The 25,449-nt window shown below is 34.2% G+C and overlaps 1 protein-coding gene across 3 annotated transcripts in view; it reads right to left on the reverse strand.

Annotated features, from left to right (window-relative positions):
* LOC149541838 (Plastid-lipid associated protein PAP / fibrillin family protein) overlaps positions 1–25,449 on the reverse strand; it is a 178,211-nt gene that overhangs the window by 57,649 nt on the left and 95,113 nt on the right. For 2 of the 3 annotated variants that reach the window (XM_089796915.1, XM_089796913.1), the window contains exons 3-9: positions 24,344–24,418; positions 23,802–23,924; positions 6,637–6,828; positions 6,281–6,364; positions 5,993–6,082; positions 5,562–5,615; positions 5,304–5,383 (exon numbers count right to left, since the gene is read on the reverse strand). In XM_089796915.1, coding sequence (XP_089653041.1) covers positions 5,304–5,383; positions 5,562–5,615; positions 5,993–6,082; positions 6,281–6,364; positions 6,637–6,828; positions 23,802–23,924; positions 24,344–24,418 — 698 coding nt within the window. The remainder of the gene's footprint in view (positions 1–5,303; positions 5,384–5,561; positions 5,616–5,992; positions 6,083–6,280; positions 6,365–6,636; positions 6,829–23,801; positions 23,925–24,343; positions 24,419–25,449) is intronic. The other variant, XM_089796914.1, reaches the window with a different exon arrangement.

A 25,449-nucleotide genomic window follows, 5' to 3' on the forward strand; every position in this document is an offset into this window, starting at 1 on the left:
TATTCTTATCCTGTCTTTTTCTGTGAATGAGACAGTAAATTTTGTCTTTGTTTGACTTTTATCATCATTCATTTGAATGCTCTGCTGTATCTTTTCTGTCCAGTATATCTTTATATATTGGATTGGGTCTGTGATCTCTGAACATTTTTGTGGTGTGTAGTTATTACCAGTTCTTTAAACGCTGTTTGTATGTTTAACAACACAATCACTGTTCTATAAGCATCTGAAACTATAAGTCTTCCCATATGTCTTCTACCATTTTTCTTTTACCCAAGAACTATTGCTAAAAGCCATTTTCGATTCTGTGTATCTTCTAATGTCAAATTAACAAGCACAATATTCTTCAGGTAAACATGTTGCTGAATCAATGCATATGTGGATATGTCAACTGACGAGATACTGGGAATTCTGCCTGCTGCATACTCAGCATGTTTTATACTGTTTTGATTACGAATTGGATCTGTAGCTTGAGTGGACATCTCAGTCTCTATTATCTTGCAATTTCAATAAGCTCATCAAGCAATTCTCTTCATAGTCTTCTAGCTTTCATTGCCATAATATTGTTAATAAAATTTTCATCTATTTTCTTATCCCTTTCTTTACATCAGTGACAATAACTTCAACAATCTTCCGAATGCCTTTGACATCAATAACAATATTTCCATCAGGAATGTCCTCAAGTGAGTTGAACATACATGTCTCGTAGGATGTAGGTAACACAACTTAAGGCAAGAGGTCACATCACCAATCTCTATGAAAGGAGCAGTGATAAGTTCAAGGGGGATGGGGGGGAAGGGCGGGGCTCTCAATAGCAAGCACAAATACAAAGAATTCCTTGAAATGGATTTCCAGCAAAAGAACTCAAGTACAGGGCCCAGCTTGAACTTTCTCTTAAAAGATGGAGATACCTTTTTATCCACTATAATGGGTCTGAGTACCCCAAGAAAGCTAGGGTGACAATTAGCAGATGGCACAAGTTGGGGACATGATTGCAATGGACACAACCTTTGAAAGCAACATGTTAATTGGCTAGGGGAAAGGTAAGATATTGGGAAGTGAGGTGATGAGCAGTGGTTCCAAGGATGGAGAGATGAAGCCCTGAGCTTGTTTAGCGCGAGGCCCATTAGTAACTCCCAAAGCAGGAAGAAGCAAAGCTAGGTATGAAGCCAAACTAGATATAGATGTAGCAAGAGCAGGTGCAAACAAAATAAACATAGGGACCAGACTCACTCGTTGCCTTTATGGTGACCTCATGCTACAAAATCTTTGCTTGCTAATGATGCTAATGATGCTTACACTCATGCGCAAGCTAGTTTTGGCATAGGTGCAAACTAGGATGAGAAGCCTATGAGGCTTAATAGAATCCTACTCCATGGGGGAAGTTGTTAATGCCATGGTTGGCAAAGAGAAAGGCCTCACTGATGGGATGGAAGTTCCTACTTCCTCAATCTTGTACTTGTCATAAGCCTTTGAACAATAGATCCTCTCAGGGAATTAGGGTCTCTACCAAAGTAGGTCGGAAACAATCCAAAAGAAACCCCCCGTAAGATACCAGTGATTGTTATCTAGAACCCTAGATGATATGCACAACAACCTTGTGGGAAAACTTTAAACAGTTGTAAACCATCAAGGCAATTCCCCCCATTAAGACAAACCAAAGGATTGTTGAAGCCGTGCAATTTTTTGTCAATGTCTAAATGGTCTATCCTTTGTGCATATTGTAGTAAGGGATTTGACTTCCGTTTTCATTTGTAGAGACATTCTTTTGAAAAAAAACTCCAACAAATTAACCTCGAGCTTTGTCTTTCCCATCATTTCTTGAAATCAAATAACTCGTCCTATATTGACTCGTGATGTTTAGTATCTTAATTTGACACTTGGCTGCTCCATTTATACATTCCCTTTGGTTGGGAATCTCATTTACCATTGCCAATCACCAACCCAAGATCTTGTGTTGTGTGGTCACCCTTCTACTTTGATGGTTTGGCCTACATCATGAAGAAACTTTATCAAGAAGATTGTCTCATTCTGATTTATCATTGTTTTGAATCATTAGCCTAAATAGAAAATTATCTGCGCCAAGATTAGTCTGAGATCATTTCTAGAATAATCATAAATCTATTGCATATTATGATGATTGCAATTTCATGGCTACATTCATTGAATGCTTATGGAGCATGTCATCATAAAAATTACTTTGCATTATATTCTACATTGGCATTTACTAAAATATTAAGTATTATTGAAATTAAATTATTATCAAAGGCATGTGATAAGTCAAGCCAAAGCTTATAATTTACCAATTATTAATTAATATAATCATAGCTCTTGGGTAAATACTTTGGGGCCTTGCACTTACACCAATCCTAATCAAAATAGAACTATGGGGTATTACATGGATGTCCAAATTGAAATACCAATTCAACAGTTATCAAAGACATGGTATGGATGCAACATCTTTTGGATGGAGAATAAATTAACCACTATTCATAATTTAATCTTATTGTGGCTTCATAAATAGGATCCTTTATTCAAAGTAGTCAATCATACTAGAGAGAGTAAGGACTCATTTCTCCATTGAATGCCACATGTGGATGCACTTGAGGATGTTATGCAAGGTCCTACTGGATATATTTTTGCTGACAAGGACAACAAAGGTAATTTACATTCTAAATCTGAATCTTAATTTTTCTATGGCTATTAAAATATGCCCACATGTTACAAGGACACAAACCAGAAGTGTCATCCAAATTGATGCCTTGAGTCATTACACATGAGGATATTTAGAAACCATTAGCTTAAGATATGTTACAAGTACACAAACTAGAAGTATCTATATAAGAAATCATATTAATGTCCAAAACTGACCAAAATAGGTTTATGGTGCTCCAGGCTTCAACAAGTTACAATAGAAAATCAAGAGTCCAAAAGTGCACTCAAAGCTAGTGGATATAAGCTTACCGTTGAATGGTTCCTTCCTGATGCTTCACTATTTTGCAAGTTCAGAGAATGTGTAATGTCCCCATCTTTTAGACCCTCAATGGAGTTCTTAGCTTTTCATTCTCCGAAGGTTAAGTGGAGAAATAAGGAGAAATAAATTGAATTAAAGTCAACAAATAAATAAATCTAAAGGTGACTATATTTAATTAAATTAATTTTCTAGAAGCACAAATAATTATTGTATTGGAAAGGGGGAAGCTTCTAAGAGAGTGTAATTTATAGAAATACAACTAATTATTGTATTGGAAAGGGGGAAACTTCTAGAGAGTGCAATTAAAGAATATTTTATTTCCTTCTAGAAGGGTGAAAGAAGAGAATAAATAGAGGTGAGAGCTTCATTGTTAGGCATTCGATTATTGTCAATTGCATTTGATGTAAACTTGGGAGAAGAAACTATGGGTTTTTAATTTCAATTAGTCATTGGAGAGCGTCAATTCTTCAATGTTGAAACCATTTGAGGTGGTGAAATATCTACTGAATTTGGCATTCGGGAGAGCTTCATTATGGAGTTCTAATTGTGCTTAAAGTTAAGGAATAACCAAAGGGTTTGAAGAATATTGAAGGAATATCGAGTGTAGACTTGAAGATTCATGTTTGGCGGCCATTAGTAATCATTTTTTTCCTTGCTGCTATAGTACGCATGAACAGTGTCGCGCTATAGTATATATGCAACTTTCATCTCCATCCGTGGACATCACTATTATCAGGTTCCTCTTGCAACTATTAGTCATTAGTAATATAGTCTTAGGCATATAATTTTACTCTTGTAAGTGATAACTTAGAATCAGATTGGCATTGCTGTAGTCATTATTGTAAGCCCATTTGTCTTGGCAAATTCATAACAATATTGTACATAGGAATAAATTTAATAAAGGAGATATATGTTGCATACCATTTGTTTGACGAAATGTCCATCTAATAGGATATATGATCAGCATAATAGTTGTATGCCAATTGTTTGTCAAAATGTCCGTTGGTTGTAGGTATGCATTCCATATCTAGTTTCCATGTATATGCATTGAAAATACCAAAAATAACTGCACTTGCATATTAGTTCATTGTGAGAGATATTGTAATATCATTTGCGAACATTCTAAATTTCTTAGCATCATTCAAACTATATCAAACAAATCTGAAACACAAAAAATCAGAAAAGAGAAAGGTGACATACAAGTGTTTGACAATATTCCTTGAGCTAAAATCAGTCAGTTTGGGCAAGGGATATTACATTGGTATCAGAGCTTGCTTGCAAAGTGTTTGACAAAATGTCAAACAACTGAATTAGAGAAGAAATTGGTGTTTGACAAAGTTATAACTGGTTGGGGTTATTACAGAAAGTTGGTTTCCATTCTTTACATTCTTTATCATCCTTGTTTGGTAAGTGGTTCAATCCTGAATTCAAAAGCCTTCATACTAAACAATGGGGAGCTTGCTTACTATGCTGAGCTGTGAAAATATATGTGAACCTCATCTGCATGGATTGTAGTCAGTATACAATGCCTGTTTTTGTGTTTGATAATATTGGTTATCCAACATTGTATTTATCACCCGTACTAAGCTGGTTGTCACTGTTGAGCAGTTGTGTTGGTTAGTTGAGAGTTGTGCTCCTTTTGCCAACCTTCAGGTCCTTTAAATATGTTGCTTATTTTAAGGAAAGGAGTATGGTGAAGTCAGTTTAACTGTAATCCTTGGCCCAAGCATCTGTTGTCTTCTTTTCAGCAATAATTTTACTAGCAAATAAAGATATATTCTACTCCTGTATCTGGTATGCACTATCATCTTTACTATTACTTCATATATTTAATTTATCAGATACAGCAGTGAATATGGATTGCTTTCATTTGAGCTTAAAGATTGGTAACCTTACACAACCCTTGGCTGTGTAATATATTCCTAGGGCTGAATTCCATTTTTTTAAAAATTCATTACCTGTACAGAACTATAATTTTAATATCTTAAACATTTGAGACAGATTTTCTAATTTGCATTACATGCTTTATGCAAAATATAGAATCTGTCTATAAAGGGGAAAAATGAAACATGACCCTTAGAGTCAAAAGCCTGCAGATGAACAATAAACATAAAGAACCTTGTGGTTTTAACCTTTGATAGGTAATCAATGCAATGTTATTACGTACAATATATGCTAAAGAAAGACAATTAAATTTTAATCTCTACAAAGCAAGCTAATTATCAACAGTTTTCATTACACAACTTTATTACAGCACCCGCATACAAAATTCAACTCAATCAATCTGCATTCTTTTTATATCTATGTGTTTAATTGATACTTCAGTACTCACATAAAATTGCCCATTGATCGCAGTCGGAATAGAGGAATGAATTCAGCAAGATTCTCGAGTTTCCCATTACCCTTGATGGTCTGAAATTGTATTAAAAGTAGTTTAAAATGATGAGAGATAGGAAAAAAGTAAGAGAACCAAGGCAACACCATCACTTGCTTCCTATTGCAATCAAATGCAACCAACGTCAAATTATCTAATTTGACATTGGTAAACTGAGTCCCAATAAAGAAGTTGATTTTGGTGTAACATTTGTACCTGCAAACTCTGAACTGCAGTAGTGGCTTTTACCAACCAGGTCCCATCCTTTGGCTGATCAATTGAAGCAAGTGTGAAGAAGCATTTTAATTCCTAGAAATATTGACTCTAAACATTTTTTGAAATTTCTGATATTGAAAAGATACTGCACTTTCAATTAAAATATCATTGTTTGAATTTTTTCTGAATTATTAGAGAAAACAAAAACATAATGAACTAGAGCTCAATTTGAAGTTTTAAAACCTTTGCAAATCAACAAAGATCAAAATGAGTGATAAAATATTTAGTGTTGCCAACAAAGTATATGTTGTCAAATTATCTATTTGGCAAAGTACATTGACTACAGTGCAAGGCAAGTGTTGTCTTCTCTTGATAAAGATTAAAAAGTATAACAAATATATGGTTGGAACATAGAAATGAACAGGAAGAACCTGTGAAGTCCACAGCAGTCTCCATTTGCCCGCTAAAAACTCTACATCAACTGGAGGGCTACTGTGATTTGAAACAAGTGTATCAATAGCCTGTCAAAATTGAACACTTAGAATATCTCAAGTCAAAATTTAAATAAAGAAAACAAGGTACTCAAACTAACCAGATGACCACAGTTCATTCATACAGAAGCTTTTCCACAATTCCGAAAAGTGTCACAGCATTGTTTTATTGCAAATAAACTACTATAAAAGTGCATAAATAAATTTGAAACACGTCAGTGTTGGAACCTGCTCTACTCCCTGTCCAGTCGAGATAGCTGACAGGAGCTTTTGCCTGGGTTCAATTTTCTTTTGCAGCACAAATGTAGTTCCCTGCACTACTAAACAGGAGGTAAAAGTTACTTTAGAATCTAGACTAATCACTTGAAAAGTTATTTTCTTAAAGTTCTATTACCAACACTCCATCAAGACCAAGGGTATACTCTCTTTTTAACAAGGTACTGAATTACTAATTGTATATGTGAACATTTTTTAGATTTGTCAATGATTAAGGAACAAGACAAACAAAATAGATAAATTGTCTAAGAACAATAGATTCTGGCAATTTATATAAACATCAACCAAAGAACAACATTTATACATACCTTATTGCCTCTAGAAATACGAATATTTCCTGTGTGAGAGAGGTATGTAGTGTCCAACCACCCTTTAGCTTCATCCCCAAGCAATCGAAAAGGAACTGGATATGGGACCTTGAAAGGCAAAAACTTGAAAGAAAATGATGCCTTATCAAATTTGAAGAGAATGCGCTTGCCATTTTCAATGAGTGCAGCTGCCTATTTGAAAGACAAATAATGGAAAAGCTTATAAACAAGGGATTCAGCACAAAGAAAAAAGTTTCAAGATTTCCATTTTATCAACATCATAATTGTATTACTCAGATCTTGTACTTTTAAAGAGAACATTGCTTAATACACTGTATATTACAGTAACTTTTAGTTCTGGCATTTATACTTCTAAATACATACTCAAAAGGAGGGTCCTGATTCAAGATTCAACAGGAACCCACAATAAAAGTTAGTTAGAAACGATAACAAAAGAAAAGTTACCCTTGAATACTAAAATACTTATATTATTATACTCAGAATATTCTTTCTTAGTTATATTACTTCACACACACACACACATATATATATATAATCATTCATAATATTATAGTATTGATTATATATCATTACACTAATGATATATGTTTTATTATAATAAATTTGTTATCCTTGAATACTAAAATACTTATACTATTATACTCAGAATATTCTTAGATATATTACTTCATATATATATATATATATATATATATATATATATATATATATATATATATATATATATATATATATATATATATATATATATATAATCATTCATTATATTATAGTATTGATTATATATCATTACACTAATGATATATATTTTATTATAGTAATAGTAAATTTATTATTATTAATATTTTTTTCTTTGAATTATGATTACTTATTAATTTAACATTATTATTAATTTTTATTTATTTAATATATTTTTTATTTTTTATTATTAGTAAAATCTTATATTAAAATGGGGACATGACAAGGTGCTTGGGGACTTAGGTATTTGTGTGCCTGGGTGCTTCATCCACTCTTTACGAGGAACAAACTTACCTCTAAGTGGGTGCTTTGGTGCTTGTGTGCTTCATTCACTTTGTTAAGAGGAGCGAACTTACCTCTAAGAGAGCAGAGAGGCTGGCAATTGTACATAGTGTCTTGCATATCATAGATCGCAAGACACATTTGTACAAAGAGAGCCTAGCAACATGATGGGATGCAGAGCTAGAGGATCTGTCTCATATTGATGAGGATGAGATTGCAACAAAGTAGATGTAGAGTTGGTTGGTGTTCCTTTTGCAAAACTTGAGTGTGAGGAGTCTAGTAGTTTCAATGATGAGGACTTTAGCTTGGGTGATGATTAGAGGTTTTCCATCACTACATTTTGACGTGACTTTGTACTCATTTTGATATAGATCATGATTCATATCATGCATAATGCTACTCATTGTAATTGTCTTTATCATTATGATATAGTTGAGATTTGATAGAGCTAATATAAATTTTATTTGTTAATAATTGGGATTTCTATTTGAATCTTGATACATGAATGTTACTATTGGGTATGTACTATGTTCAATGTTCAATGTTTCAAGTTTGTGTTGCAATTTTGCTATGTGCAAGTATTTCAATTTGGTATGCTATATTGAAACATCATTTCATAACTAACATTCCATGTTCTATATCTAAGTATGTAGCACCCCTCCCTATCGTCCCCAAATTGAGGACCTTTTTTCCTATCTCATAAACTTGTCCCGACATCCCCCCGCATCAGTATTCTACTAAAAAATACACAAACAAATATATTAATGTTTGTCTTCATATATTTTACCCATTTGGCCGATTTAGTGGTCTATTTTGGGGTTGGAGGATTGAATTATCTATAAAATAGACCCAAAAAAAATTCAAAAGTCAAGAAAATCCATTTTTTGGCCAAATTTGGGCCGATTCTTGCTACAAATTCACAAATTTACCATAAAAACAATGAAATACGTACCATGTTCGTCTGACAGAATTTAAGAAGACTTTGACGATCTACAGTGGAGTTTTGCAAGAACCGACTCTGAATCAGACTTTTGCCAGAACCCTACCAAAGTTCAGGGTTGCCAAGGAAGTATTTGGCAACATCGCTTTATTCTTTAGTCGAATTACCCTATTGGTCTTTCTCCAACCTAGTGTGATTTAAGGTAAAGAAGGCCTCAACGATATCTATGCAACTAGTTTAGGATTTTTTGGAATTTTTACTTGAAGTTGAAATTGACATTATTTCTTTTGTTGTTATTTTCTTTTGCTGGACAAAGCACCTTTTTTCGTGACAAGGCACTCCCTTACATAGTACGGGAAGTGATGTGTTGCATTTAATGTGTATGATCTTTCCAAAGATCATCTTGTTGCTGAAGTATTTATTATGGTAAAATAATGAATGTGTTACTAAATAGAGATAATAAATTATCTATATACTAAGTTACAACGTTTGAATTTGAGTTTGAGTTCAGCAACCATAAAATTCAAATGAAGCTCGACAATAGTAAAAATTTGGGAAAAAAATCCGATTAAATTCGCCTTTATATAAAATAAAATTAAATTAAAAAAATTTATGAGTATGTGTCCAATAAATTATCAAAATAATTAACATTGTTAAACATATTTGTATCTTTCTTAAAGGATAGACCATTTAATATATTTTTGATGTAAGGAACATGTGAGATCATGACTGTAGAGATGTTTTATTCTCAAAAAGTTACAATGAAATTTCAAGACTTTATAATTTCAAAAGAGCTCTATATTAGCAAGAGCACTTGGCTCAGATGGTTTATCACCATTTATTAAATATCAGCTTAAGCCTTAAAATCTAAATTGATTACTTTTATATGATATTTCAATTTAATAAATGGTGATAAATAACTATAGAAAGAAAATAGAATAATATCAAGTATAATATTAATGTAATTATATTTCATTTTTAACAATTAAATAAAATATGGATTATAATTTAATTCTATTATAAAAAACCTAAGTTGTCGGTTCAGATTCTGGTATGGATGCGGGTTCAAGATTCAGGTTTGAAATTCGTCCATATTTTTTTGGGGTTGCTTCGGGTTCTTTTGTACAAACACATGTTTTTTTTAAATATGTATGTGTGTATATATATGTGCAACAACAAATAAGTCCATACATCACTTTGCTAATAGTAAAGCATCATAACTTAATACACCACCACATCTATGTTCTAGTTGAATACAATATCAATTGCATCATTTAGCCATACATACAACATTATACACTTGCTTGGTCACATGCATGGAACATATTTCGATATCAAGGGGACAATTAGAGAACAAAGGAATTGTCAAAAGATTAGTGCAGTTATCTAAATTTTTATTTTGTATTGGTTAGAGGATTTCTACCATGCTAAATCAAAAGTTGAGATTCAAAGATATCATATATTTTTTAACAAATTCCTATATAATTGTCAATTTGGATGTCACCTATTGTCAATTTGGATTTCCTCTATAAAGAAGTTTTCATTTTCATTACAAATGCATAAATGACATATAAACCATATTTTTTGGTCTTTTTAGTGGTCACTTTAGGGTTTGGAGGATCGAATAAACCAAATTAGGCAAAAATAAATACTTTAAAAAGTCTAAAAAATGTTTTGAGACCAAATACCACCTAGGTTGGGCCACTGGGCAGAAAATTCTTCTAAAATCGCTGCAAATTTTGCCCGGGTTCCTCTGATAGAGTTTGCAGCAAATTCATAGCTCTGCTTGAGAATTTGTGGAGAATTAGACAAGGACCAGACTTTGTACAGATTTGAACCAGACTTTGAGGGTTGTTGGAGAGAATCTGGTAACTTAGTTAAATCCTCAAAATCATGTAAAATATTTATAATAATATTTGCTACTTCTAATATAACATTCTTTAAGATAATAATATTATTATCTATGTTATTAATTGTAATCTACAACTTTTTAAATTCTTTATTATTCTTTTATTAAAAAATATTATAAAATTTTCAAATATTTCATTAATGGATTTTAAATTTTATTGTAAAATTATTAGTAACTATATATTACAATAGTAAGATAAAACTAAATAATTTAATAAACTATAATCTATAGATTTAGAGAAGTCATAAAAAATATAAAAAATAAAAAACTTGCCTCCCTGCTACAGTGGCTTACAACAAAATGGAGATGGGTAGAACAAAGATTGAGGAACAATTTTCTTCCAGGGAAGGAGCGATTTGGTCCAAGAAAGAAGCAATGCAGTAGAAATAGCGGGAATTTAACAGGCACAGCAAAATCAACAGAACGATGCAGCAGAAATGGCAGGGATTTAATAGGTCACGACAAAGTCAACAGGGAAATTCACTCAGTGCTCAATTTTTTTCATCACACAACACAACAGATTTATAGAAAATCACCCAGAGATTGCCTTTGAATCCTAAAATCTGTGCATTGGACGACCTTAGAACAATTCTTTATAGAAAAGAATGGGTGGGAAACGTTTTAGAAACTTTGGAAACAACAAATTCTTAGTGTTTACACTTAGAAACAAGCTCTGGAAAATTGCAGATTTTCCTACACGAATAAAATGGAAAACTCCAACGATTTTTTTTGGAAAAATCCGAACTTGAAGCATTATATTCACCAAACACTATGAATTAGTTTATATGTACAAATATACACAAGAATGTTTCTATAACGAACAAAGAGAGAAATAGAAACTTTTTGAAGAGAGAACAAGAAAGTTTCCATATTGAATAGATAGAGAATATGGAAACATATAAGAACAGTGACCATTACAAATAGAAGTAAATCTACGAAAGAGAGAGAAATAAAAATAGAGAGATTTAACTCTGATACCCTTCCTCAATAATTAATCTAGCTTCAAAACAACAAAAATTTGCAACAGAATCCACTCTGTATGTTCTGCAATATTGGTCTGTGGCAGCATTGACTATGGTAGGATGAGTGACAGTACCCAAAAGAAGCATCTCAAGGCAACAGTACTTGACAATCGTCATTGTTCTCTGCTTCCAAGTGTTGTAGTTCTTTCTGTTGAATTGTTGACTACATTCCAAGAAAAGATTGCTGAGAGATGCCATGACATGTTTTTGAGGCAAAAAAATGTGAGTATCTGAAAAGGCACAAACTTCAAGGAAAATTGAGGAAAGACCCTAGAAAAAATGAAAGGATACCCAAAAGAGAGCTCAAAAAATCTATAAGGAATCTGAAATTTAATTTTGAATCCATTGGTTCAAAAATTGAGGCAAGGAAAACGATGCATCTAGAAAAAATGGAGACTGACCCAGTTGAGATCAGCAAAAACCCACTAAGATTTTTCAAAAAACATAAAGAGAGCTTCAAAAGAAACCCTAGCAGTTTTTGAAAAACCAAAAAAAATGGCAAATTTGATTATAAAATGGTGGAAAACAAAATTGTCGGACAAAAATAAAAGACAAAGGGTTTAAAACACCCTAAACGCTGCCCTTTGCAGAAGATGTACAAAAAACACAGGTCAAAAATGCACAAAAAGAAGGCCACAAAAATGCACAAAAACAGGCTCACAAGAGAAGGTCGAATGTAGGCCTAAACATGCCAAAAAGCTAGTTGTTATTCAGAGGAAGTTGGTCATGTAGGCAAGGGAAAGGTAGATGACACACAAGTCACAAGAGCAAAGCTGCTTAGAGGAAAAAACATACAAAAACCCTATACGGATTTTACAAAATATCTCCGCAGACAAATTTTTGAACACACATAGTCAAAGATGTTGAAAATCTTGAGTCTAAAATATAATGAAGAAATTAAAGATTTTCAAAACCTGTTTCAAAAAATAACTCGGAAAATTTCAAGAATGAATTTATTATTTTTTGAAAAATTAGCTCTAATACCATATTATGGTAAAATAATGAATGTATTATTAAACAGAGATCATAAATAATCTATATATACAAGTTTACAAGAGAATGTTTCTATAGAGAACAAAGAGAGATATAGAAACATTTTGAAGACAGAAAGAGAAAGTTTCCATATTGAACACAAAGACAATATGGAAAATGTAGAAGAAGAGTGACCATTAGAAATAGAAGTAAATCTACATAAGAGTAAGAAACAAAAATAGAGAGATTTAACTCTAAAAGTATTTGGAATCATGAGTGTCAACTTTGGTGGTGGGAAGAAAAAGTTTTATACATAGGAGAAGAGTGACCATTAGAAATAGAAGTAAATCTACGTAAGAGTGAAACAAAAATAGAGAGATTTAACTCTAATAGTATATGGAATCATGAGTGTCAACTTTGGTGGTGGGAAGAAAAAGTTTTATACATAGAAAAAGAGTGACCATTAGAAATAGAAGTAAATCTACGTAAGAGTGAAATAAAAATAGAGAGATTTAACTCTAATAGTATTTGGAATCACGAGTGTCAACTTTGGTGGTGGGAAGAAAAAGTTTTATTGCTCCAGCCTTTGATGGAAACTAAATTTCTTTGAGCCTTAGGTGTAGGATGAAGTTGGGTGTGATGGAACTCTAAATTTAGAGTTTCCATTTGTGGAAAAATGTTGTAAATTAATGCCAAAGATTTTGATATATGTCCCTACATTTTTCACAACAAATTGATATAATGTGTTCTTGCTAGAGAGATATTTCCAATCATCCTGAATTATGCGATTAGCAATAGAGTAGTCAATCTAAATGTCCTTGAAGATATATACATATAAAAGTGATTGAATATTTCCATTGATGTCAAGTTAAACTTTAATATGGACAATGGCATGTCACAGGTTTTCAGAACAAATAGGGTATTTTGATATAGAATGTCATTATTGTGGTCTGGTCGGTTGGATCAAAGAAATCTGAGATTGGCTTGTGTACTTTAGAAGGCAGAACACAGATTTTTTGAAATTCATGCACAGCAACAACATTTTTGCAAGTCTTGATGGATTTACAGAAATGGAGAGCACTCTAAATTATTCTTCTATGCACCAGATGCCTGGAACCAGTGGTCAATCTTTCAGCATATAATGAAAAATAGGATGTCATTGAAAGCTTGAAAACACCAAGCTGTAATGAACAGAATACAGGCATCTGCCAGATTCAGAATTACCTTTCATATATTTGTTTATACCTTCAGATTTGCACAGGAAATGGTATTAATATTATCAAATTCTGAACCAATGTTTCAAACCAAGTGAAGTAAATGGAGTTGTGACACCATTAAATGAATATATGATTAAAATCCGTCACAAGCTTATGAGCAGGCAGATTAGAAAGGCCAGTAGTTGTGAATATCATCGCCTAGCATTTCGACCCTTCTCCCGAGCAACAAATAAATTATATTTTTCATGATGCATGATTAACTTTTCCGTATGTTTTGTTTCAGGGATTTGAATGGAATGAGGCAGAACCTGTAAAATTGTGTGGAAATTAATACATGGAGAGGAATATTTACAGTTTGGAATTGACACAATAAGCACATTGCACCAGACGGCATACATTCCTATTTGAAACTTATGGCATCTTCAATACTTGCAATGGTGATCGAAAGATCTGATGAAGACGGAGGAGCTTCATGGTATTGACAATATGTGTTCACATGGTGAAGTCTAAAGTCGAGTCTCCATTGATACTGCCAACGAGGATGTATACTTTGATCATATGTTCCAAAAGAAGCATATATGCAGACAACCTCCAGAAGAATTGCTCGTTACGTAGAAACACGTGAAATGAAACTTATATCTACAGTCTTAGTGTCGCCTGGAAGATTGCTCATCTAGGAGCGTTTGTTCAACATCTTATATGTCCGACATCTTATTTCAATTTTCTCGGGTTGCTTGTCTCACCAAGTGGACAGATTGTAGAGGGCACGATAATGCTCAAGAACGGAGGGCTGTGATTCGTTTGATTACAAAAGCAATTGTCCAGAGGACAAGTCGTCGAACCGCAAACTTAAGTGATTAATTAAGGTGAAGAGGTGTTTGATTAAAACATGACATTTCATAAAGGCACAACCTCTTGGCTGATGCCTCTTCACACTTACAAATATGACGTAAAATCAATCAAGAGAGACAATTCATATTCATATTTATATTTTATATATTATAATGCACTTATGATATATTATATTTTTTCATTGGCAAAGAAATGAATTCTTGAACAAAGCCCATGGATTGAATTATTGGGTTAATTTTGTGCAATCCGAATAAATTTGCAATAGATTGATCATCTGTAAGGAGTGTCTTTATTGTGATTTTATTTCTAGCATAATTATTTATTTTAAATTTCAGAATTTTAAATTATTATTAAGTTGTGTCCTTTATAAATATTTTTATTTATTTTTTATAAATATTTTAAATTCTGGATAAGTGGATTGAGTCATTATTGCATTTTAAATTTGATAAACATAGATATTGTGAAATATTTAATTGTTTTTGTATTTATGTCTAGTTTGTCTCCATATCACAGGAGTTAAAGTGCATCCTAGACTAGTTTAAAATTAAGTTCATAAAAATTGATCCATTGTGTCTAAATTGTTAAAATTGTTTATAATTTAAATACATTGAACTTTATAAAGTTATACGTGTCAACTTATAATATTGACTCTGATTGCCTATTTAATTAAGCACTGGTCTTTATATTACTCTTTATTCGTAATCCATATGCTAGCAACTGTTTCATTTCTTTCTATTGAGGAATTAATATAATCATTTGTTGTATTCATTCTTTATTTAAATATTATCACATTTATTATTCTTAATTCGTAATTTTCAAGTATAAAGTTTTTCTATAATTCTTGCTATTAGGAAAACTTTCAATACGTTCACGTTCTAATCAATTTGCTATAAGCATCTTGAGCTCAAGTGTTTTGTTCAGGATTAAGTACACTCACCTTGGTTTTGCAGAGCCAAAAGCGCAGGGGATTTGGATCGCATTGATCAATCCCATCAAGTTGGCCTTATCCGGTTGGATATCCCAGCATCGAGCAGGCAAGGCTTGTAGGATTTCAATCTACGATTTTGGGAACCAACAAGGTGTGCTTTGCAGTTTAGTTTAGGATGAGAATGAGTTGTTTTTTTAACCATTGAAGACATGGTTTCAAACAGAATACTACAGAATATTTTTAACATTTCAAACATAGAAACTATGTGACTGAACACAGTCTTCTAAAGGACTGCAAATGTAGGTGCCGAAAAAACAAGGGTAACCATCAATCAAGACTTTTGTGTAAAATGGAGGAAAAGGCCTTCTATAACAGGCTACTAGAAGATTTCCTTGACCTAGTGTTGGCTGTGGGGGTTAAAGGTTGTGTTGAGATGAACGATGAAGTAGGGAAATTGTCAAGAAGAAAGTCTTCAAGAGAGGAAGTCCAGGCCTTCAAAAAAAGAAATTCATGCTCTTTGAGAAAATGAAGCTAGCAGCATTTTTCCTTGAGCTTGCAAAGTGTGTGTGGCACCTTTACATTGTCCACTTGAAAGGGAAGCTGGAAATCTTTAGTGTTTTCTCAATATTGGGCCTATCAAAGGAGGATTCCAAGGCAAAAGAAAAAAGGAGTTTCTAGGACACTACATGCCAGCTAAAAAGCATTCCAAAGGTGGTAGAGAGTTCCTTAGAAAGTCAGGTAAGAGAAACTCTTCTCTCAGGTAGGTAAGTTGATGCTTCTCTGCCTATCTTTAGTTTAACAGCTGACAGTGTGGTTGAGATGGGTTTCATTTAATGATTGGCGGTGTGGTTTTGTTAGGTTTCATCTGATGACTGGTAGTGTGGTTGTGTTGAGTTTAATTATGTGGCTAGTGGATGGTGTTTCAAAGTGTTCAGATTTTTTGTTGCAGGCAACTGAGTGTAATGTTGGGTCTCAATACCTGTGCGTGTTTGTGGTGTGAATGTGTTGGGTTTTGTTTGGCAGATACTAAATGGTGCTTTAAGTGTTCAGTTCTTTTTTTGCTGTCAGCATAATTTTAGGTCTACACATGCAAAAACACAACCTCTTTTATACACACAAAAAAGCTGCATATGAATATACCAATGACCATATACACGTGTGCAAATATACTTTATTTCGAATTCTTACTTTCCAGTTTAGCAGACTTGTGAGTTGGCTTTTGCCCCAGCTGCAATTTAAGCATTCTCTATAACAGCAATAGGTTTTTTTCTCAATAGAAGGCCATATAGAACCCGCACTATCCCTTTCAACCATTTCATTTCTCTGCAAGTGAACATCCCAGCTGACTTTCTCTGTTCATTTCTTTCCAATTACAATTCTAATTATGTTTAATGTTATATAATATTTTACTATAAAATCAACTATGCATGAAAATATTTTCTAATTTTCTAAATCATACTTCATAAATATTTGAATAGATTTTACTGTCTCATATGTGAATCCAAATTTACCAACTTGGTAATTGTGTCTCAAAACACAACGAACTGAATGTAGAACCCAACATTTGTCTTGGTAGCATCGTGAAGCTCGTTTATCTTCACTAATTTCTTGTAATGTTCCCCATCATTTAGACCCTCAATGGAGTTCTTAGCTTTCATTCTCCGAAGGCTAAGTGGAGAAATAAGGAGAAATAAATTAAATTAAAGTCAATAAATAAATAAATCTAAAGGTGACTTTATATTTAATTAATTTAATTTTTTAGAAGCACAACTAATTATTGTATTGGAAAGTGGGAAGCTTCTAGAGAGTGCATTTTCTAGAAACACAACTAATTATTGTATTGGAAAGGGAGAAGTTTCTAGAGAGTACAATTAAATAATATTTTATTTCCTTCTAGAAGGGTGAAGGAAAAAAATAAATAAAGGCAAAAGCTTCATTAATAGGCATCCAACTATTGTCAATTGCATTTGATATAAACTTGAGAGAAGAAACTAAGAGTTTCTGATTTCAGTTAGCCATTGGAGAGCGTCAATTCTTCAGTGTTGCAACCATTTGAGATAGTGAAATATCCACTGAATTTGACATTTAAGAGTGCTTCATTCTAGAGTTCTATTGGTGCTTAAATTGGAGAATACATTTATTGTTGGCTGCTACAATGCCATGAACAATGATGTGAATAGTACCCATGCTATAGTGTTTGGCTTGATTATAATTGAGATTTCATCTCCTCCATTGGGTGATTTGTTTATCAGGTTCTACAATCAATTTGCATCATTTAAATTGGTGATTTGGAATTGTAAAGGTGGCTGTCATAAGTAGTTGTAGATGCAAATTTTATATCAGATTTATAATGTCATTTCTACTTAGTTTTTTTGAGGCTGCAAAGCCAAGAGCCTTAGAATATTATGTTAAGCATTGAATTAGAAAATATCTCACTAAAGGAGTGATAAGTTGCAGGTCTATATATTTGATGTAATGTGCATATTTATATCTTCCATGATTGACATAATAGTATGCATGCAAAGTGTTTGACAAACTACATATTGACTGTAAGTGCACATTTTTCATTTAGAATTCATCTATATGCATTTGAAAAGCCAAAAGAGAATTGCATATGCATTTAGTTCTTTTCTTAAATATAGTAGTAATCAATTACAGGCTTTTAGATTCCCTTTGATATCATTTAGAGCAAGCATAATCAGTCTGAAACTCAGAAATAGCAAGCATAGAGATCGTATTGGAAGCGTTTGACAATCTTCCTTGACCTACAGATCAACAAGTTGATGTTCGTATTGACAAGGGATATTACATTGGTATTAGAGCTTGCTTGCAAAGTGTTTGATGAAATGTCAAACAACTGAAATAGAGAAGAATTTGGTGTTTTATGAAGTTATAACCGGTTGGGGTTATTACAGTGGTATCAGAGCAGTTTCTTGCCATCCTGTGGAGTAGGAAATTTATATTATTGTCAGATTTGTTGTTGCATTTGGAGTGACCAACACTCTAGCATTTTCTAGCCATGGACAGACATAGGAGGACTGGCAATTCTAGAAGTCAGTGGAGTAATGACGAAGTTAGCGAGAAGATGAATGCTTTGCAGGAGAGTATGGAGAGACTTAAGCTTCATCAAAAGAGATTGACGGAAAGCTTGTCGAATCCAGAGACAATTGAAAGGGCAGCGAGGTATATGGTTTCCGCCTCTAGAAGGCCAACATTGAGGTTGTAGAGAAGGAAGCTTGATTTTTCCTTGACAGGAGTCCCTAATGTAGATGTACCTATATTTAGTATGACACCTGCTAGTCCTATTTGTAGTGTTGACGATGGACTTAGTCACACCGTGCTTCAGCAGGTTAAGGCTCCTAGAGCTATTGTTACAATTAATGCAGAGACAATTGATGCAGTTGTTACCACTGATACTTTTGGCTCTCTTGAGGACAGGATTTTTATTGTAGATTTGTATGTGAGATCTCATGGTGTTGCTACAGTGCAGGAGGCAATTGTTTCCTCAGATGGGACAAAGGCACGTATGGAGTCACTCAGTTGTGATGTTGGTGATGTGGGTGTTTCAACGGAGTCAATAGATGTGGCTTTATGCTCTAGTCTTATTGATTTGGAGCCTGATGCTGAGTCATGTGTGCAGAGTTAGGAGTCCACAATTGAGGATTTGTCAGGAGATGTCAATGCAGATAGTATGGACACATCTAATGATCCATTTGATGATGCTATGAAATGTACTGGGTATGACACCCCTTGTAAGGTATTGGGTGACGACTCCAAGGAGGTTTTGAATGAGTCCCGGGATCGATGCTTACAGGATCCTACTAATGAGGTGGAAGCTGAGACATGCAAAGAGATTGATACGGCAAGGGCTACCATTTCTTCGAATGAGTTGGTTGAGGTACATGGCAATTGTATGTCCGATGTAGATTTGTGCAAGGAAGATGGCACCCGTATAAGCGATCTTGTGGTGGAGAGTTCTGATTCAGTTTCCCATCTCAGTGCAGTTAGTGAGACAGAGAGCTTGCATAGGAGTCAAGGATTACAGAAGTATCATGTGACTTGTTTGCTAAAGGTGAGTGATAGTAACATTTCTTTAGCTCTTGAGCATTATAATGCTATCCGTCAGATGTTAGCTACATCTGGTTGGGGTGCTCTTATGTTTGATGAGCATGGTGATAGTACTCTTTCTCTAGCAGAGGTTCATGCGCTTCAAGAGGCTATTAGGATCTTGAAGCATAGCTACTCTCAATTAGTTACTGGCAGGGATTAACTTCTGGAGTGGGGTAGCACTTGCTATGAGATGTTGATAGGAAGAGAGGAGGAGGTGGTTGAGCTCACCCGAGAGCTTGAGGTGACTGTGGACTCTCTTCAATATACTCAGTTGGCTCTTCATGAGTCACGGTCACAGTTGGATAAGGTTACCATCGAATTAGAACGTGTATAGTTGATACCAACCTGAAACCCTGTTCAGTTACATATTGTGGTTGGTGGTGAGTTTGCTTCTACAGTTGAGGATGAAGGACGTGATGATGTGGTGAACACATTCGTCCAAGATAAGTGTAGTATGCACAAAGGAGGTGAGAGAATCAGTGGAGATGGGATCTCATGGTGATTTTCTTCCTTCTACTAGAAGTGAATCTATTTCTTCTTTTCATAGGCTGGTAGCATTGGGCAGTTGGCATTGTCACATTTTCAAAGGGATCAGTTGTGGATTGCGAGGGAGCAGATTGATGCTTCCACATATAATTTCTACTGTATTGAGTCATTCATGGAGTATTTTCTTGAGAGCTTGGATTTGCAAGAGGTTTCATACAGTATATCTGAGGGTACTCTCATTCGGGGCTCTCACGCACAACAATAATTGGTGAAGAAGATTGTAGAGACCTTGGCTACAATGCTTCCCAATAGGGATTTTGTGGTTGGGTTTGCTGAGAGGGTTGCCCAGGATTCTGCCCGACCAATAGTTTGGAGTCAGAGATTGGAGCTATCTTCTGATTCCCAATTTGATGATGATGAGCCCTTGATAGAGATTAAGAGTTTTTATCGACATTACACCGTGAGGAGTGTTCATCATTTTTCTTTCAACCCACAGGTATAGGAATTGGTTCTCAGCATTATGGATGGTGACAGAAGGCTTGGAATTCATTATACTCACAAAGAGCATACTTCTTTGCCAAGGGATGGAGATTTTGAGATATAGGCTATTGGGAAATTGTTGGATGTGCTAGCGAATGAGATGAATCAAAATCACAAACGGATGACCCAACTGATTTCGAATCCGAGATTGAGCAAAGCAGAGCGAAATGTGATGATACAGTTGCGACTTCAGATTTGTAGGACATTTCTTATGAAACACTGCATGAATTGGGCACAATTGAGGTGGAATGTGATGAAAATTCATGTTAGGTTAAGTCAGATGATGCAATTGTTGGCATGAGTTCCCCGGATCATGTATTTGATGGCGATGCAGCAATAGTGGGAGTAGGACCATGTGAGGATACTGTCATATCAGCAGCCACTTCTATGTTAGTTGAACCATCCAATGAGGAGTTTAGCCATATGCATGCAGTTGTCGATGTGCGTTCTGATGATAGTACACTTGTTATTGCTAATGAAGTGAGTGATATAGTGACAGAGTCATGTTATACTATCGATCAACAAAGTGTTGATGTTCACTTCATGGACAGTGTTATGTTCAATATGGATGCAACATTGTCTTATGACAATCTGATGGTTGAGGTTGATGTTGATCACTCACCTAAGTGGAGTTGGGCTCAGTTTTCACCGTCTGTAAAGATTTAGTTTTCTATTGCAACAGTTGGTAATGTTCCTGTGTCCACAGATTTTAACGTGGCTATACCTATTGTTCATACAGTTGGTATGAGTGCATATGGTACTCCTGTGCTACATCTCTTCAAGGGATTGTTGATCAAGATTCCAGTCTAGTATATATTATATGGGTGGGGACCAGGATGAAGATCTTTCTTGTGGGGTTTTCTTCCGGTGATATTCTAACTCCTACATCATTAGCATAGGTTTTGAGTTCTATACTGCAGGTTATATTGTTGGTCCTGATGATGTTAGTGGTATGCAGTTGGTTCAATGTTGACAGGGGTGTCACATACTACTTAATTTGAGATCCACGTGGAAGTTGGAGTTCATTGTGTTGTTGGATTGCTTGAGGATAAGCAATTTCAAGGAGGGCGGATTGTAATGTTCCCCAACTTTTAGAACCTCAATGGAGTTCTTAGCTTTTCATTCTTTGAAGACTAAGTGGAGAAATAAGGAGAAATAAATTAAATTAAAGTCAACAAATAAATAAATCTAAAGGTGACTTTATATTTAATTAATTTAATTTTCTAGAAGCACAACTAATTATTGTATTGGAAAGTGGGAAGCTTCTACAAAGTGTGTTTTCTAGAAGCACAACTAATTACTGTATTGGAAAGGGAGAAGTTTTTAGAGAGTGCAATTAAATAATATTTTATTTCCTTCTAGAAGGGTGAAGGAAAAGAATAAATAGAAGTGAAAGCTTCATTACTAGGCATTCAATTATTGTCAATTGCATTTGATATAAATTTGGGAGAAGAAACTAAAGGTTTCTGATTTCAATTAGCCATTGGAGAGCATCAATTCTTCAATGTTGCAACCATTTGAGGTGGTGAAATATCCACTGAATTTGGCATTCAGGAGAGCTTCATTCTAGAGTTCTATTTGTGCTTAAATTGGAGAATACATTTATTGTTGGCTGCTACAGTGCTGTGAATGACATAAATAGTGTTGTGAACAGTACCTGTGCTACAATACTTGGCTTGATTATGATTGCAATTTCATCTCATTCATTGGGCGATTTGTATATCAAGTTCTACAATCAATTTGCATCATTTAAAGTGGTCATTTGGCATTGTAAAGGTGGCTGTAATAAGTAGTTGTAGATGCACATTTTATATCAGATTTATAATGTCATTTCTACTCAAATTTTTTTGGAGTTGCAAAGCCAAGATCCTTGGAATATTATGTTAAGAATTGAATTAGAAAATATCTCACTAAAGGAGTGATAAGTTGCAAGTCTATATATTTGATGTAATGTGCATATTTATATCTTCCATGATTGACATAATAGTATGCATACCAAGTGTTTGACAAAATACCAATTGGTTGTAAGTGCACATTTTTCATTTAGAATTCATCTATATGCATTTGAAAAGCCAAAAGAGAATTGCATATGCATTTAGTTCTTTACTTAGATATAGTAGTAATCAATTACAGGCTTTTAGATTCCCTTTGATATCATTTCAAGCAAGCATAATCAGTCAAAAACTCAGAAACAAGCATAGAGATTGTATTGGAAGTGTTTGACAATATTCCTTGCGCTAAAATCAGTTAGTTTGGGCAAGGGATATTACAGTGGTATCTGAGCTTGCTTGCAAAGTGTTAAACAAAATGTCAAACAATTCAATTTGAGAAGGATTTGGTGTTTCACAAAGTTATAACCAGTTGGGGTTATTACATTTCTATAAATGTGAACATTCAAACAATTACCCACTACTGTATCACAGTTTTGATAAATTTCGGATAATATCTAAATGGAATAGATTTGAAAAGAGGACCTAGGGATCGCATGAGGACATAGTGCATTGGTTACAGGTGGTTGTGTTCTTGTGCTCACCTAGGTTTAAACCCCAGCTGGGCCAGTGGACTCGTAGGCTTTGTCCCCCCACTGGGCCTCTGTTCTAATGGACTTGGACAATTAATTGTTAGACGATGGACTTCTGATTGTGGTCCCACTGCTTGGGTCCAGTTAATGACAGAACTGAGAGTGGCATCTGCTAAAACACATAACTGACCTGTCAAAACAACAAAAAACCACCTGGAAAAGAAATTTGTAATATGTGAGACAAGGCAGACCATCAGACCAGACTGTAAAGAGTTTGCTAGCTTCACCAAAATACAAAATTGCAAGGAAACTAGTCTCTTATAATTTGATGAAACTTGATCCACCTACGGAGAGGTATATGTTAAAGAACAAGAGTGTTTCCTTGTGGAGAAGAAACAATTCTAGACCAAAACCACCTAAAACTTATAATTTGATTGAACCTAAACAGACCAATCTGCTTAATACATAATGAAAACTGCATTTGATCGTCTAATATAATTTATAATCTAAGCATCAAATTGTAGTTTCTTTTGGCATGTGCTTTGGAACAGCCCTTCCAAAGTTTGGGATAAAAAGTAGTCCTAAGCAAGCAAAAAGACGTGAAAGTCATACATGAAATTTTCCTACCTCTACTTTAAGCTCCCCAATAGCATCAGAAAATCTAACAATATTAGAAACTCTGGGATCGTCTGTATCTCTCAGCTGTATTTCCTGAAAGACAGTAAATGCATCCACTCCAACAAATGTTCGCTGCAAGAATATTCAGACATGATAAGTATTACGTGAATGATCTACTGAAGTGCTACAGCCTATCACAGAAACCAGTTTTCATTAAGTAGATCATTTGGATGAATTCAAGACCATATAAACATGTTTGATAGGAGCTGACATTAATTTACAAATATCAACACTTAGAACAAATGGACTATTATAATGGTGATGGATATAGACAGAGACAATTTGTAATATGTTGGGTACAAAATGATTGAATTTTATAAGAAACCTCAACAATATGACCTCTATAGAGTAATTAAGTAGTTCAATTTTGATCCCAAATATTCAAACTGTCAATAAACAGTAGGTAATATACAAAGGACATATATTAACAAGATAAATAAACAAACAGTGGTGCTTTCTAGTAGGCCAAACTGCAACACATTTACCCTTACTTGAATAGGAGAAGCACTGCCTGGCCTTGTGGTGAAAATGAGCTGCCATCGACCTTCAATTAAAGAGGAACTAGTCTGCATATTGTCAGATCAATCTATTGTTAGAAAATTATTTTCCTGTATAGGAACTGGACTGCAAGGACATTGATTTGTAGAGCCTAAGTTAAACAAATAAGCATTAGTTGATTTGAAATAATTCACTTTTGTCCTGTAAAGACTTCATATAATCATACAAGGATGAGTAAATTGCATATTCATAAGCAATGGAATTAACTGTTATAACAGGCCAACTGTTTCTAGGAAATATCATATCTAACAAATGACGAGAAATTGAAAACTAACCATTACAAATATCATATAGATCATTAACTAATTGATACACTCAAATATCTTTTCAATTACTGAAAGGAAAGTAATGCAACAGCAACAAAAATAATTACACATATAATTGAATTTAGATACACATGGAGCAACAAAAATAATTACACATATAATTGAATTTAGATACACATGGAAAGGAATAAGATACCCGTCAACTGCATTAGGCTATGAATGAAATCTTACTCTATCTTGTCCAAGCCTGAGCATTGGTGGAGAGAAGCATTGACAGAGGCCTAACCACAGACCTAGTGTAACCCCTCTCGCTCTCAATCAAGAATGACCCTACCTTGCACGAGAAAGAGCATGGGAACACCATCATGTCCAACCACCTAAGCATTTTGGTGTAGAGTGTCAATCACTCAGCCAGCTAGACCCTAGATACCTTCTTAACAATCTATCTATCCGACCACTGGCTATTTTGGCCTCTAGTGATCACAACAGCATCAATTGCCCCTAAACCTACCTTGGCCAGGGATTTGCAAGGACACTTTGTGCCCAATCACCAACCGCTCAACTTGACAAACAAGAAATTCCTCAATGAACTACCATGAGCTGACTAAGTTATAGTTTCCTAGACCTACTTTTTTCTTTTCTTTATATTATTACTGACATGATTCTCAATTTTGCAAGACATTCCCACACAGTCCATAGTTCCATGATTTACACCTTACATCTCAGCATTACTCAGTTGTCATTGATGATCATTTGTGTACCCATCAAGCATT

The sequence above is a fragment of the Cupressus sempervirens genome, chromosome 8 (assembly GCF_028749045.1).
Source record: "Cupressus sempervirens isolate cs-2001-9-10 chromosome 8, ASM2874904v1, whole genome shotgun sequence".
In the NCBI taxonomy this organism is placed as follows: Eukaryota; Viridiplantae; Streptophyta; class Pinopsida; order Cupressales; family Cupressaceae; genus Cupressus; species Cupressus sempervirens.